General features: G+C 42.3%; 1 protein-coding gene across 4 annotated transcripts in view; it reads right to left on the bottom strand.

The window, feature by feature from the left end:
- LOC137563412 (uncharacterized) overlaps window positions 1-17,558 on the bottom strand; it is a 63,472-nt gene that overhangs the window by 24,496 nt on the left and 21,418 nt on the right. For all 4 annotated transcript variants that reach the window (XM_068275826.1, XM_068275824.1, XM_068275825.1 and 1 more), the window contains exons 3-8: window positions 9,184-9,243; window positions 7,740-7,792; window positions 5,704-5,848; window positions 5,244-5,614; window positions 3,582-3,810; window positions 1,473-1,590 (exon numbers count right to left, since the gene is read on the bottom strand). In XM_068275826.1, the coding sequence (XP_068131927.1) occupies window positions 1,473-1,590; window positions 3,582-3,810; window positions 5,244-5,614; window positions 5,704-5,848; window positions 7,740-7,792; window positions 9,184-9,243 (976 nt within the window). The remainder of the gene's footprint in view (window positions 1-1,472; window positions 1,591-3,581; window positions 3,811-5,243; window positions 5,615-5,703; window positions 5,849-7,739; window positions 7,793-9,183; window positions 9,244-17,558) is intronic.

Here is a 17,558-nt window from a genome sequence, read left to right as displayed (position 1 = left end):
GCTTGGTCAATGTATCTCAATGGGGTGGTGCACACCAGAGCGGCAGGCGTTTTGCAGAAACGAAAAATGCCTGGGTGAGGCATTTTTTGGATTGCGGATGCGTTTCTGCCTCAATGTTAAGTATAGGAAAAACGCAAACCGCTCTGAAAAACGGCACTTCAGAGCGGTTTTGCAGGCGTTTTTGTTACAGAAGCTGTTCAGTAACAGCTTTACTGTAACAATATATGAAATCTACTATACTGAAAACCGCAGCAGCAATCCGCAAAACGCTAGCAAACTGCCTCATAAAAATAAAAAAAAGCGTTTAAAAATCTGCTAGCGTTTTGCGGATCTGCTAGCGGGTTTTGGTGTGCACCAGCCCAGAATCTGGAGTTAGTATCTGAACGCAATGAAATGTCACTTGTTTATACATGCAGGTTCCCTTCCATGCTGTTCCTCTTTCCTATTTTAACCTCCATTTTGCTGAGAGCTTATATCTTTTTATATCCCTTACAGCTGTGGCTCCGCAATTTTAGTCACCGAGTTCCCAGCATGTTTAGCTATTTCATTTCTTCAACCTGGTTTGTCTCACTGGAATCCTGGTGTCTGGAAACCCAGTTCTGCCAGGTCTCTGTATTCTTGTTATCCATGTACAAACCTGATTATCCATCTTCATTAACCTTGCCTTTGAGTGTGTAACTTGCTCTGACCTGAGTGACTATGACCCAATTAATCTCTGCCCATTCCTGGACTCTTGACTGACTGCAGCTTGCCCCAACTCTTGGTTTGTTTACAGACTTGCCTCTGATCTCTGATTTGTACCTCACTTGAATTTAAAGCAGGATTAAACTCCAATTAAAAATCATATTAAAATTAAAAAGAGAGTGCCCTTAAAATCTATAGATTTATTAGTGAGGGTCATGTCTAGAACTCATGGAGAAGAATGAGATTAGTTTGGTCAGGTGATAGATGTGTATGTTTCTGATCGTCATGGTCATGTGACCACAGCAATTCAGAGCTTTGCAAATCAATCAGCTGACCAAACAAATCACATGCTTCTCCATGAGTTCTCCTAGACAGGACTATCACCAATAATAATTTTTACACTCTAAAGCATGATTCCAGCCTTATGTATGCACATTTTTTGATTTTCAACATGCTTATTGGCCTACGCTGCAGATGAGCCACTGTGCATTCTGGGGCAGTTTTTCTTTCTATCACTGAAGCCCAGAGAGGTGCTGAAGTCTCAGCAAGACTTCCTATTTTAGTTTTTATTTATGATCTGCAGTTCCTGTCGTTTCAGCCCACATTAAAACAACTGTTTACATACAGTTGTGTCTGAGTGCTGCCAGGGAGCAGATCATAAAGCAAAACTGAAGTAGCAAGTCTCACTCAAGACCTCAACACCTGGTGAACATTTTTTTTCCTGCAAAACATGCAGTGTTGGAGGACCTTGAGGACAAGGTTAAGGAACACTAAAGGATGTAACATACCTAAGGCTTTATTTGGGAACCGCTCAACCTTCTGGAATCTGGCAGCTTCAGCAAGTATGCTGAGTTTGCTGTGGCATTTAAGGCAATTCATGTCTTTAGTTACACCAAAAGACAAATTCTGGTGAGAGAGGACGACAAAATGCAGAAATTCAGATTGATGAAACAAGCGAAATAAAAAGGTTATATAGTTACATAAATATTACACAAAAGATAAATAATTAAATAAATAGTAAAGACAAAATTGCAAATGTACATTGTTTTCAAGTTCAAAATAGTATTCCTCCTCTGTGTAGTTATACTGCCTTGGTTCCTAACCTATATGCCATGACACATTCATGTATTGTGGCAGCTCAACTCATGTGACATGCTTTCTGATTAATACTGTTATTATGGTTTCTGCTTATAATGTATGATGCTATGTGTAAAAAAAACATTGTAATTACATGGGATGTGTTGTGATACGACAAGATTTAAAGGGATACTGTAGGGGTGTCGGGGGAAAATGAGCTGAACTTACCCGGGGCTTCTAATGGTCCCCCGCAGACATCCTGTGTTGGCGCAGCCACTCCCCAATGCTCCGGCCCCGCCTCCGGTTCACTTCTGGAATTTCTGACTTTAAAGTAAGAAAACCACTGCGCCTGCGTTGCCGTGTCCTCGCTCCCGCTGAGGTCACCAGGAGTGTACTGCGCAGACACAGACCATACTGGGCCTGCGCTGTGCGCTCTTGATGACATCAGCGGGATCGAGGACACGGCAACGCAGGCGCAGTGGTTTTCTGACTTTAAAGTCAGAAATTCCAGAAGTGAACTGGAGGCGGGGCCGGAGCATCGGTGAGCGGCTGCGCGGGCACAGGATGTCTGCGGGGGACCATTAGAAGCCCCGGGTAAGTTCAGCTCATTTTCCCCCGACCCCCCTACAGTATCCCTTTAAGAAACACAAGTCTACTAATGAGAGCACAGGTGTCAAACACAAGGCCCACAGGCCGAATGCAGCCCTTCTTACCATTTTATGTGGCCCTACAGAGCTTCAAGTGTGCCTCACTGTAAACAGTAAACGACAGCACACTGCCTTCCCACCCAGAGGAGCACACCAGTCTCTAATTGAAACATTGTCAATTTGAGGTGGGGTGCAGATATAACCTGTGGGACCCTTCAGCAAGATTACCATGGGGCCCCCTCTTGGGAACAAATCCCCTTGTGTGACTAGTAACCCCTCCTTCCCCCCCCCTACACGCCAACCTCAGCTTACTAAAAAGACTATAGAGAAAGTGAAGGCTAGCATTGGGCCATATTTTATCTTGATCCTTTTCTACAAAACAGAACTTGTGCAGGTATATAAAACTGCTCCACTGTGCTACTCAGCAAAAGGGGGTAGCAACTGCCCCTCCCCCCCCACGGTCGCTATAGTTACGCCACTTAATTTGAGACTGTTCAATAAATGTTAAATCTTAAAGAGTACCCGAGGAGGTGCGGGTGAGGGGCAGATGGGACACAGAGGCATGTTTCCTGCTGCATGACATGCCTTGGTGTCCCTCCCATCACCCCCGAAATTGGCGACTTGCAGCTTGTCGTCAATCTTGAGAGGAAGGTAGGAGAGTTATTCCTTGCTAAACGCCCACTGGGGGAGTTCCTGAAGGCCTTCCCTAGCTGCCATTGGACAGCTCTGCCTCTCCATGGCCGCTCCCCCTCCTCCCTGCACTCCGCTCTGTGTGAGATGAACAGAGCGGAGCTTCCAGTGCCATGACCCCAGGGGTCATGAAAATGGAACTAAGCCAATGCAAGCCACAGAAGCAGCACCGAGGGTTTGAAAATAAAATTAAACTGTGATAACTGCTATCTAATGATACAAAATATGGAAGCTGCCTTAATTTCTGACTTATTTGGAACTTGTTAGTGTCCCCTTATATTTAGTCATGCACTGTGTTACGTAATGAGTCACTGATGCAGAACCAGCAATCATGTGAAAGTATTAACTTGCATTACTATTCCAGGTCAGTGAATTACCGAGTGGATATAGTCTCTCAATAGAGTTATACAGGCAATACACAATTAACTGAATCACAGATTTATATATGTCCAGAAACCCGATTTCCCCAGTGTTCCCCAGTACCTGCACTGGCTCTTCATGAGAACAATTTAGACAGCCAACCATGAAAGTGCACTCTGGTAAAACAAGATCCTTGGCAGCGGCTCCTTGAAATTCCACATATCCCAGGATGGTAGAGTATTGATGCAGGATACTGGGATAGAATGTCCCAGAGATCTGACTGTTACATTTATCACACTGGGCTGTACATGGGAGCTTTCCAGTCAGTGATAGGTCGGCTGTGATGTTACACCTAAAAAGATGCCACAGAGAATACATAAGCAATAGTAAAAAACAAGCAGTAGCTTTATAAAAAAAAAAAAAAAAATACAAGCAATAGCTTAACTGCATACAGAATGCCCAGCTCATGGTGACCAAAACCCACTAGGAAAAACTGAAAAGCCCTCCTACTTAAAAGCAACGCCAAGTATAAATTGCCTTCTTCCTGATAGAGGGCCACAGCATAAAAACACATACCTGTGGTTTCCTCCAGCTCTCTCCGGCCTGATCACTCCCCATTTCCAGCAACTGGCCCTGTAAAATCCGCCAGTTGAGGTAAGATGGCACAGCTGCAGCCCGGCCAGGCGCTCCCCCATCTCGCTCCCATCGCTGGGAGCCACGCACGTGCAGTTGGCCCTGGACCAAAGGACTTTCTGGGGCAAAATTTGGGCGAATGGGGACTTAGAAGCGGTCGGCATGGGATCAATCAGGCTGGAGGGAACTAGAGGAAGCCCCAGGTATGTATATTTTTATGCTGTGGCCCCATCTCAGGTTCCATTTAGAACAGAAGGTATTTGCAATTAATGTATTTGCTTTAAAGAGAATCTGTATTGTTAAAATCGCACAAAAGTAAACATACCAGTGCGTTAGGGGACATCTCCTATTACCCTCTGTCACAATTTCGCCGCTCCCCACCGCATTAAAAGTGGTTAAAAACAGTTTTGAAAAGTTTGTTTATAAACAAACAAAATGGCCACCAAAACAGGAAGTAGGTTGATGTACAGTATGTCCACACATAGAAAATACATCCATACACAAGCAGGCTGTATACAGCATTCCTTTTGAATCTCAAGAGATCATTTGTGTGTTTCTTTCCCCCCTGAGGGGGGAGTGCATAGCAGAACCACAACACTGAAGAACTTGGCAGCCTTCCAGACACAGGCTGACAAGTCTGACAAGGGAAAGATACATTGATTTATTACAGAGACTGTGATAGTATAAAGTGCTGCAGTAAGCCAGAACACATTAGAATAGCTGTTGGAACTTGTAGGATGATAAAAAACAGGATGCAATTTTTGTTACGGAGTCTCTTTAAGTAAGCAACTTTGGTTTCCTAACATGCATCACTCCCAAAGCGTCGTATGAGAGGGTTTTTACTTTTATAAGAAAAGACAGAGCAAAAATATAAAGTATGTGAATGATTATACATCAGTGGCTCAACTGCCTTACTATGAGGCACAAGAAATCGTATCTAATAATGGCTTGTGGTCTCGCATTTAAGCTTCCCAATTTCCACAAGAGAAAATAAAGTTTTATGGATAGCTTTTTATACAGCAGAAAAGTGCAGTTAATAATGCCCACAGGTACAGGTCACATATGCTCCTCTGGTATCAGATGTGATACTTTTATAATCCAAGGGCAAGGATTTATTTAGGATATTTTCTTATGGTAGCTCTCATTTCTTACCTGCTGCAGCGCAAGCTCACTACAATTCGATATGCGATTAACGTTCCCACTCCTACGCCTAGTCTCAACCCCAAGAATCGTATTTCTGTCCCCTTCCTTGGCCCATGACTTCCTCCTTCTTCTACAGTCTTCATGCCATCAGCTGTTGTGCCAGGTTCCTCCTCTTCATCATCATCATCCTCATCAAAGCTAACCCAGCTATCAGACTCATCGTCTTCCAGATCTTCTGCAGAGCTGTCTTGTAGATCATTCTCTTGCACATCACCATCAGCATTAACTTCTTCACTTGATTTAACTGTGATGGCAGCCTGGAGCTGCTGATACGGTACAAATTCCAGTCCAGCCTTTTCTGCTTCAATGTCTCTCTTCAACTAGATATGGCAAGTAAAAACAATAAATAAACTGCCACTAATGTTTTATCATCATTAAATCTGCTCTCAAAGAATACCAAAGACATTACCAGCCGAGCTGCTTCTGTAAACAATCGTTCCATGTTGCGATCTAACCAGTGTAGATAGGGCCTGAATAAAAGCTCCACCTTCCCAATCAGCTGGTTAGTTGCATGTTTTCCTTGCAGCCATGCCTCAGAGGCTTCACGAATATACCTGTAACATACGAATAGTCAGATAATGTTATAAATACCTTCAACCGTAATCACAGGCAGAACTCAAATATAAGCCATGTGCTTTGACAATACTACAGGTCACGAATGGCACTACACTACTTATCAAGACATCAATTAGTACTACTGTTGTGCTGGATCCACACCATACAATTTTTTTTGCAGATTTACCTGCCAGATCGATTATTTCCAGCATGTCTAATCCGAGAATCGATCAATGTTTTGAGCGATTTCTGTAGAAACAAACAGAAATTGCTCAGAAAATCGCAAAAAAAAAAATCGATTGATTCTCAGATCGGACATGCTCGAAATAATAGATCTGGCAGGTAAATTGTATGGTGTGAATCCAGCATAACAGGAAGAGTGAGTGCCAAAAACTTGCAAATGTGCATTTACTAAGACCATTTAAAATGGCAACAGTGTTTGCCTGCTAAATAACATGCAAAGCTGCTGCACAGATGTATTTACTGCATGCAGGGATATATTTCAAACTTTTTGTCAGGGAATATGCTCATAAAATATCCTATTTCTTAAAATAAAATAAAGTTGTTTTCATTTTTTTGTAAAGAAAAATATATAAAATTAACCCACCCCCTCCAACAGCATGCCCACCCCCCTCCCAAACTTTATTAACAGCCTTACCCCAATCAACATGACAGTTGTAAAGAAGTATTCAAACACTACCAAAGCGTTCATTTATGTAGAATCCTAGCGTGGCGAATAAACGCTAAACCCTAAGCACCTATGGAGTTGGCAAATATTGACACCAACAAACTTTTCCTAGACATAAAACTAATTAAAAACATGCTGTAAGTAATTGTGGCCATCCTCTAGTAAAACTCCTTATTTATCAACGGTTAAAGTACATACAGAAAGCTAACCCTTCAAACCAAACACTAATCCTAGCCACACTGAAATCCTCTGTTTCTCCGTTACAGACAAACTTGGATGGTTTATAAGCAACGGTTTTGACCCAGAGATAAGATTTAAACAAATCACTGGCATAGCTAGAGATTATTGGGCCCCATAGCAAAACTTTAATGGGGGCCTCAGATGTAGGCGCTTTTGAGCAATGCCATCTGCCCCTACCCTATGGATATGAGTTGATTGGGCAATTTACATTCTCGTGCAATCTACACTGAATATAGTCCATGGGCACTGAGGGGGTGAAGGAACACAAGGAAGTTAATGGTGAATACATCAAGAACCACCTGGGCCCCCTCTGCTCCAGGGCCCCATAGCAGTTTCAATGGCTGCTATGGCTATTGCTACGTCCCTGAAACAAATGAAAGATTATTATAGACGGGGAAAACATGTGGTACACAGATGGGAGAGAATCAATTGAAAAGCTATATGAAGAAACTAGAGAAATCTGGCAATGAATAGATGGGGAACTCTCTGAATTTGAGAAGTATAGTGTGGCCCAGACTATGCCACAGCCTCTTTCAAAAATCTGATTCCCCTCGCACCTGTTATACCAAGCCATAAGGAAAAACTGTGTGGGTGGGGGAGGAATAGGTAGGCAGCTGAGCTATATAATATTATAATGGAGTATACTTAGGCATGAGTAATTCAATCTATCTGGATAGTACCAGACCCTGGTCTACAACTATTACAATTGAAACTAGTCAACCGATGGTACTCAATGCCCACCATCAAATTTTCCCAAAAAAAAGCCCTGTGCTTGGGATGCAATCTTGATATAGGACACACTCTACACATTTGGCAGACTTGCCCCAACCAAACCTTCTTTTGGGGAACAATAGAATCCTTTCTATGTCAGAACAACACCGGTTTATCTCTAGTAATTGCCCTTTTCGTACCCCCAACTAGCAATAGTGGTTTTCTATTACATACTGTTGAATTTGCCTTACCTGGCCATAGATGAGGGTAAAACTTGATCCTCAGGCATCAGTATTGTAAACACCTAAAAGTCAAATAAATACATGTATATTTGCTTATGTAGCTCAGTTGCTAGACATACAAAAAAAGCTATTCACAAAGTAGAAAAAAAACTGCTACAGCCAGAATATATACGTTTTCTTCAGTATAACCAGGCATTCTCCTTTATAAGATTTAAATGACTTAATACTTCAAACTATGATGGAAAGAGGGGATGATAAGCAGATATGAGCAGCAAGAAGCGCAGTAAGAGGGACCATATAAAACAAAGCTATCTGCTGTCAATCTTTGTGTTTGTATAATTCAACAAAAAGCACTAGCATGAAACGATGAAAATACAGCAGACGTCATAGCAAAACTAACAGATCTTATTAAATTCCCTCTGGGAATCTGCGTGGGGACATCTTTAATCCTCTGAAGGTAATCTTTAAAAAAGAAGAGTGAGTGAAGGGAGGTGGAATTAATTGTAGTGAAGGAGGCTGTTAGAATGAACTCCGCTTCCTGCATGTGTGAGGTGAAAGGAGAATATAGATAAGCCTGACTGCTCTCCCAGATAGGAGACATTGGAACTACATTTCACTCTTCACAATGCATGATGGGCCAAATAGTAAATATGTATATAGTGTTCCAGGAAGCGATAAGGTATAAAATATCCACTAGAGAAAAGCTTCCTACAGAGGCACAAAACCACTAGAGAAATGCTTTCTACAGACTTCAGATAGTAGTCAGACATGCAGACATAATCCAACATGTTATACAAATGACCTTTCACAAATATGCATGCTTTAGTCTGCCATACATCTATACGCATTGCTACAATGAAGGAAGGGGGACACACAGGCAGTGACACTGTGACAACTCTTATCTTGGATAAACCAACAGCAGTCATCTACATGGAATTTCTCAATCTGACCATAAACTTGCAGACTGGGTAACAATCAAACAGACCTGTAAAATCAGTTGGAATGATATCAATTAATCATTGGTTCAGCAAAACCATTTCAGGTATATTTAATCAAAGTGACCTATTCATTCATAAATGGCATCTAGCATGGTAACTTCCATCTAAGTGCATATGGCCAACTCACTGCCCCATATGCAAGTAACTTTTTCTCCTGAGTTATCTCCTAGAAGATCATTTTCATATTCTCTTAAGAATATCTTTCAAGCATTTTACAATGGAAAAAGTACATAGAAGTTGGTGAAAAGGTACTATCTAAATTATTTTGAGTATTTTCTTACTTGTTGGTGGTTTAAAAGTCATTTTATGACAAGGTGTAAAAATGTCACCTAGGACAAAACTCTGGAGAAAAAGTGGATAGCATATGGACCAGTAAGTCTCATAAGCGTGACATGTACAGGAGAAAGCAGGAGCAGCAAGCACTAGATTAGACTTGGCCCCCGTAGCACAAATACCTGCATGGGATAATCCTCTGGAAACTCTAGCATGATCTCCATCTCTCGGAGGTCAAAAGGCTGAAAGGGAAACATAAATAATCAGATGAGTATATAATCCAGGAGGTAGGGGATGGGATAAGAAGTGCATGTGACACAAACAGATACAGCCCTGCCTAACACAACGGCGAATCCGGAAGAAGAAGCTTATCTTGCGGTTACATGTCATGTTGTATATGAATCAGCTTTCATAAGTATTGCTTCAGTATAAGGAAATGTTACCAAAGGCGCCCATTAACGATACAATTTTAATAAATGATCAATCTTCCAATTGCACCGACTGAATAGTGTTGATGGTGCCGATCAACAACAGAGAATAAATTCATCAGTCGGGTTATCAATCCAATGTAAGGTTTAATTGTAATTGAAATGATCAGATTGTTTATATAATTTTTCTTCCATGTATGTGCCAGATCGATTCCTTTTCATCGCAGTTATCAATCAGAAGGTCAGTTGCTCACTAAAATTGTATTGTTAATGGGCACCCTAAGACCGTTATCTTTAATGATCCCTTAGATATCAAGAGTGTAACTACAGAATAGCTTACGGTATACAACAATTTCTTTTATAAAGATAGAATATCTGGCAAAATATCCAATGTTTCTTGATAACTGTAAGTTTAATGTAAACGCTCATCTCTGATCAAGAACGCAAACATTTTACATTCATTTTGCCACTTCAGCATTATTCTCAAGTCTGTGGCAGTCATAGCATAGGTATGGATGACAGAATTGCAGCTGTGAGACAGCATCTTCTGCTCTCTCCCTCCAGGCACACCTGTAAGGCTAAAATCACTTCCATTCAAGACCTCTGTTTAAGCTGCAAGACAGCAGCTTCCTTCCTGCATCTAAAAATACCAGAATCCTCATCTGCCAATATGTTCTTCCTGCTGGGACCATTGGTACTGAACACAATACAAACTGCCCCAGTGACTTGGTACAACTAAATCTTATTTTCTGCAGGCAGATTTCGTGCTGGAGACTTTGGCGTTAAAGAGAACCCGATGTGTGTTTAAAGAATGTTATCTACATACAGAGGCTGGATCTGCCTATACAGCCCAGCCTCTGTTGCTATCCCAAACCCCACTAAGGTCCCCCTGCACTCTGCAATCCCTCATAAATCACAGCCATGCTGTGAGGCTGTGTTTACATCTGTAGTGTCAGTCTCAGCTGCTCCCCCGCCTCCTGCATAGCTCCGGTCCCTGCCCCCGTCCCTTCCCTCCAATCAGCAGGGAGGGAAGGGATGCAGGCGGGGACCGGAGTTCTGCAGGAGGCGGGGAGAGCAGCAGACTGACACTATAGAGATAAACACAGCCAGTTCTGACAAGCTGTTTGTCAGCAGCTTGGCTGTAATTTATGAGGGATTGCAGAGTGCAGGGGGACCTTAGGGGGGTTTGGGATAGCAACAGAGGCTGGGCTGTATAGGCAGATCCAGCCTCTGTATGCAGATAATAATCTTCAAACCCACCTCGGGTTCTCTTTAAGTAGGATGCCAATGGCTTGCAACTGTGGCCCATTGCCTTTTTTATAGGTTGGTCAGGATGTTTATTTCAGTGAAGTGGCAGGAAGATGTAGACACTGCCAGCTGTTGTTCTGTTGGCTATTAAAAAAGAAAAAAAGAAAAAACAAATTGACCTGCCAATAGCTAAAAGGAGCAAAATCAATAAACAAAAAAAACAAAACTGATGCAGGCAATTTTTACTCTGTATGGAACGCCTTATAGCAGAACTTCATGCTAATTCATTTAATCGTTTAAATGTGAATACATCTGTATTATAAAAGAACAGCCATTTCTCTCCTGGAACCTGCAAGTAAGTGCAAATCACCAGGACCTTTGTCAGCCCGCTTTTCTTGCTATGTCAAGCATCAAATCAGCAATGTAAGCTTACGGAGCTGAGCAGAGTGAGGATTTCACCACCTCATCTACTTATCCACACCTACCGAAAAGACAGTCTCATTTAAGCACATGGCATCATGGAAGGCTGCCTGGGTGTCACCCTCGACTCGGCCCTCTCCTTCACCCTCCACACCCAAACCCTTGCTAGGGCCTGCAATTTCCATTTACACAACATATCCAATATCCTTGCCTGACCCCGGGCACTGCCAAAATCCTTGTCCATGCCCTCATCATGTCCCGCCTGGACTACTGCAAAACCCTCCTGTCAGGCCTTCCTCAAAACTGCATTGCCCCCTTACAATCCATCATAAATGCAGCAGCCAGACCAATCTACTCCTCCCACCGTTCTGTCTTCATGACTCCCCTATGCAAATCCCTTCACTGGCTTCCAATACGGCTCAGAATCAGCTTCAAGATCCTATGTTTGGCCTACAAATCTATACACAAGTCCTGCCCAACCTACATCTCTGACCTGGCCGTCCTCATCGCTCCTCCAACAACCTCTTCCTAACCACCCCACGCATATCGCACTCCCATGCACGACTACAGGACTTAACTGCCACCATCCTGTGGATCTTTCTCCCATTGCCCATCAGGCTTGCCCCCTCCCCTTTCAACACCTTCAAACAAGCCCTTTAAACTTACCTCTTCAAGGAGGCCTACCTCACCTCAACGCTGCTATCTCTCTGCAGAGAACCTCTCGATGCATTTCCCCCTCCTTTTGTGTCACCACCCCCCCTCTAGCTTGTAAGTCTTTGGCAGGGCCCTCTCTACTTGTGTATCATACGGTCTTCCTGTATTGTGTTGTTGTATCTTATTGCTTATTATCTGTATTGTGTGGTTGTATCTTATTGCTGATTACCTGTATTATAGTGTTGTCGGTCACCCGTTATCATTGTCTGTAATATGTATTGTACAGTGCTGTCTTTTTTTTTTTAAAAGAGAATTTTTATTGAATTTTGTACAAGAAAAACATACAATCCCAACAATCCCAACAAGACCCCCCCCCCCCACCCCCTGACCCACAATCCCCAAACCCAAGAGGACCCCATCAATAATTAGGTAATGAAAAAAAAAACCATCTACAATTTCTTCCAATTGTTTCATACAGACCAAAACAATACCAGCATATGAGCTAAATACACCAAAAGAGCATTGAAATTATTAAGATTGTAGGGAAAAAAAACATTTACAAGTGCAGATCTGAAATATGTACTGTGATATCCAAATTAGGAATTACAGAATTAGCATTATCAACCCAGGGCCCCCATACTTTATCAAATTTAGTGGGATGCCCCCGAGTTTGATAGGTAAGGCAATACAAGGGCAGATTCTGATTAATTAACTTTTTATATTCATTCAAAGTTGGTACAGAAGAAGACTTCCACTTGAATAATAGACATTTCCTTGCGTAGAAAAAAGCTAACCTGAGGAATAACTGTTTATGCTTACCACAGGAAGTGTTGTCTATGATGCTTAGCATCGAGGCTTTAAAGGACAAGTCTACTGGTCTATGTAGTATCTGGGTAAGAAGCTGGGTAACCTGCCCCCAAAAACCCTGGACCGGTATACACTCCCATACACAGTGAATGAACCCTGCATTGGACTGGCCACATTTATTGCATTCCGAGCTGATACCACGGCCCATTTTAGATAACTGGAGCGGAGTATAATATATTTGATGGAGCCACTTGATTTGGATTAGTTTATCGTTAGCACTTATCACACTAGGCATATAAAAAGTTTCTAATTCTGTCCAATCTGCTGCACTTAATTCGCAGTGTTCAGACTGCCATTTGGATTTAATTATTTCAAATTTTTGAAAACCTAGCTTAAGTGACAAAGCCATGTAAAATCTAGAAATTTGTTTAGAAGTGTCTTTATTTAGAACCATCAGTTCCAGCTCAGAAGGCTCAAAATATACCCCTGAGGTACCCATCTGGGACCTAATAGCATCACGAAGCTGGAAATAGCGAAACAACGAATGCCGAGGAAGACCAAACTCAGATCTGAATCTAGCAAAAGATTTAAACTCACCATCCGCAAAGATATGATTAGTGTATTTAATCCCACGTTCGATCCAGAATTGACTATCTTCCATTTTAATAAGTTCAGGCAGGCGAGGATTTGCCCACAACGGGGAACTGGGGGAAATTGCACGCTCTGTGCTGGGAAACAGTTTCTCTGTTGAGGTGTATACTTTTAATGAGGAATTGAGAAGAGATGTTCCCACTTTACCTGGCGTTACACCTCTATATATAATATTGGCTAACGCCTCATAGGAGGTAGCGATATCAGCTTCCAGGTTCATGGATGCATCTAGTCTATCAGCGCTCATCCATTTTTGAATGACTCCTAATTGGGCCGCAAGGTAATATAGGCGAAAATTTGGAAGTGCCAGACCCCCAAGAGCTGTTGGAAGACGTAGAGTGGATAGTGCTAGTCGCGGAGTGGAACTGCCCCAAAGAAAACTAACTACCATAGAGTCTATTTTATTAAAGAGCCTCTTAGGGATGTAGATTGGTGACGCCTGTAAAACATACAGTAATTTAGGGGCATAGACCATTTTAATTATTGTGACTTTACCCACAAGATTAAGTGGAAGCTTATTCCAGTTTTTAAATTTGCTCTCCTGCGCAGCTAAAAGAGGGATAAGGTTAAATTGTATATAGTCTTCTATCCTCCGTGTTATATTTACCCCAAGGTACCTAAAGGACTCAACTACCATTAATTGAGAGGAGGGGTCTATTACCTCCGTTGCCGCAGGATCGATTGGAAAGAGAACCGATTTAGACCAGTTCACTTTTAGGCCTGATATCTTCTCAAAAGATTTGTATATTGTGAAGACTTCGACCAGCGATGGACCGGGATCTGCCAAATACAAAAGGACGTCATCAGCGTACAATGAAATACGTTCTTCTAGTTTATGGATCTTAAGCCCACAAATAGAAGAGGATGACCTAATGTGTTCAGCCAGAGGTTCCATTGCTAATGCGAATAGTAGAGGGGATAAGGGACAGCCCTGTCTGGTTCCCCTATGGATCTTAAAGGGTTCTGATATATAGGAGTTGACCCTGATTCTTGCGCGTGGTTTGGCATACAGAATGTCAAACCATCTCCGGAATGTTTCGCCAAAGCCCATTTTATCCAACACTGCCCTCATATAAGGCCATTCGACTGAGTCGAAGGCCTTGTGAGTGTCAAGGGACAAGATGACTCTGGATCCTTTATTGCTGTGAGGGAATTGAATGTTGGAGAAAAGCCGCCTGATGTTACCTTTAGTGGATCTACCAGGGATAAAACCCGTCTGATCCTCATGAATCAGATGGGGAATATATTGATTAAGCCTCTGGGCCAGGACCTTGGCTAAAATTTTGGCATCAGTGTTTATCAGCGAAATAGGCCTATATGACTCGCAAAGATCAGGGTTTTTGTTGGGTTTGGGTAATAAAATAATTAAAGCCTCATACATAGAGTCAGGAAACTGACCGACATGAAGAGAGTGAGTAAACAACTTAGCCAACTGTGGGATAGAGATTGATTTACTCTTGAGGTACCACTCCACCGGAACACCGTCCGGGCCCGGAGTTTTGCCTTTCTTAAAGGATTGTATGGCTAGGGAAATTTCGGACTCCGATATGGGCAAATCCAACGCCAGCCTAGTCGCCTCATCAATACGTGGAAGATCTATTTCGCTCAGAAATTTAGAGATGGAGTTCAAATCTTTACTACTTTTGCTAGTATAAAGCTCTGAGTAAAATTGAAAAAATTCTTTAGCAATATCTGTTGAGGAAGTGCAGAGTGTACCCGAACTGTCCAGGATTCTAGGTATAGCAGTCGTTGAATCATTCGATCTTAGCATATACGCCAGCATTTTACTACATTTGTTACCAAACTCAAAGGTTTGTTGTCTAGATATAATTTCCCTGCGTTTTGCCCGTGACATCAGCTTCAGCTCGTATGATCTCCTTGCCACAGCCCAAGCCTCATATGTAATTGGTCCAGGAGCCAGAATTAGTTGCGTTTTAGCCTCCTTTACTTTTCTTTCATTAAAATCATGTGAAGCTTGGTCATTTTGTCAGATTATTGACAATGAGGCTCTAAATGCCCCCCTTAAGACTGCTTTACCTGCATCCCAACATATGTTAAAGTCAGCTGATCCTGTATTTTCATCCCAGAAGTGTACCATTGCTTCTTTACAAGGGTTTAAAATTGTCTGATCTTCAAGCCACCAGGGACCCATCCTCCAATGACCCGTCTGGAAAGGAGCTGGGCAGCGAATAACACAGACCATTGGAGAATGGTCCGAGATGCCGTGAGACAGATATCTTATTTCCTCAACCAATGGTAAAATATCCCTGGTGCCCAGACACATATCAACACGAGACATGGAGTTAAATTGATCCGAGTAGCATGAAAATTCTGAATTGTCTGGGAAACGCCATCTCCAAATATCAGTAAGATTTAAATTTGAAATCCACTCATTGAGGGCAGGAAAGGACCGGGAACTCTTACAGAGTTTATCTTTTTGTGGATCGATGACTGCGTTAAAATCACCAGCTATCAGAATGGGGTTATCCAATTTGTCTCGTATTTTATTAGCCAAGGCATCTAGGACCGAGGCCGAGAAAGGGGGAGGTACATATAAAGATACTATCGTGAATTTTTTCCCCTCGACAATAATCGTGACAATTGTAAACCTGCCCTCTGTATCGACCTGGACACTATGCACTGAGCCTGTAAATTGTTTGCTAAGTAAGATTGCTGTACCCCTTGAAAAAGAGGAGAAGTGAGACACATGATAACCAGCTATCCAGGGCTTTTTTAGGGAAAGCACTCTACCACCAGTTAAATGTGTCTCTTGTAGACAGATTATATGTGGCGCTAGCTTTTTTAAATAATCAAATACCAATCTGCGTTTTATCACATCGTTCAAACCCCTAGTGTTCCACGATACTATGCGTAAATTAGCCATAATCATAATATATGTCTTTAGTATGAGCTTTTGGATCATTAGCGGAAGCTGATGGTATATTCATCCCAGCCGTAAATGAATGTAGGGTCCTCTTAACTAACCTAAACATTCCAACAACCCCTAACCCACCCACTCCCTGCTCCCAACTCCAGGAAGTTTCATTCCCCGAACTTACTTAAACCTGGGTAACCAAGGTGGCCAGCCCTCCCCACCCGTGTTTAAGTAGGATAAGCATTAACCCAGACTTATTTACTTATTATTATAGCCATATATATCAATGGTGTAGAATATAAGTGTGACTGATATAAATCAGGCCACTAGAACTGTGAGAGTCCTGCACATAGCATACTAATAAGTTGCGCCAGTTATCCATGTAGTAATAAACGTACGTGACCAGTTGGATACATTCAATACATGTATGAAACAGTGTTAGTCCTCTACTAAGGCTTGTATATCTGCGAAGAGGAAAAAGCAGGGGGGAAAAAAGCATATAAGAAAACACATAAACATATCATACAAGCCTCAGTTTTCTGGTGAAGACCCGTAATGTCACCCTTGTATTAAATTCAGTGATATTATATAGGATGTGGCGCTTGTAGGTAGTGGCTTAATAGTCAGAGATATTGTTTGATGAGCGAAGTGATCTTCTGTTATCATATGGGAAGACCTTGGGCATCCAACCACTGAGATACTTCCTCTGGGGAAAAAAAGAAGTGCGCTTTGTTGTCCTTCATTACTTTCAGCTTTACTGGGAACAACATGCTGTATTGCAGTTGGTTATCACGCAAACGTTTCTTAACCTGGATAAAAGTGGCTCTTTTCTTCTGGATTTCTAACGAAAAGTCCTGATATATCGAAACTTTAGCTCCTTCAATGAAAAGATCAGGTTGATTTCTGGCTTCCCGTAAGATGGCCACTTTGTCTCTGTAGTTGAGGAATTTCATCACAATGGGTCGAGGGGTAGCCCCCGGTTTTGGCGGACCCCCAGGAACTCTGTGTGCCCTTTCAATTGCATAGGCATGAGAAACAATAAGACCAGGCAGGGCATCTTTAAACCAGTTCTCAAAAAAGATTTCAGGCTGTAAACCCTCTGCCTTTTCAGGAACCCCTACCAGCCTCAGATTGTCCCTGCGCGCCCTGTTTTCAAGATCATCTAATTTAGTGGAGTGGGCAGATGAGGAGTTTGTCACTCTCTGGAGATTTTGCTGCATTGGAGCGACTGTATCCTCCAACTCGCTGACTCTACGTTCTATTGCAGTTGTGCGATCCTTTACTTTGGATAAATCATGTTTGACAAAGGATAGGTCAGCCTGAATAGAGTCCAGCCTTGTAGTAAGAGATGTGTGTAAGCTTTTAATAGCTTCCATAATGTCAGTTCTAGATGGCTCCTCTGTGTTTTGGCTGTCTTCTTCCCCTACCTCCTCCATTATTCCCTCTTCTCCCTCCCCAGCAGACACGCTCCCTT

The sequence above is a fragment of the Hyperolius riggenbachi genome, chromosome 3, assembly GCF_040937935.1.
Source record: "Hyperolius riggenbachi isolate aHypRig1 chromosome 3, aHypRig1.pri, whole genome shotgun sequence".
Classification (NCBI taxonomy): Eukaryota; Metazoa; Chordata; class Amphibia; order Anura; family Hyperoliidae; genus Hyperolius; species Hyperolius riggenbachi.
Note: the sequence above shows the minus strand (reverse complement) of the source record. Positions and strands in the feature narration are given on the sequence as shown.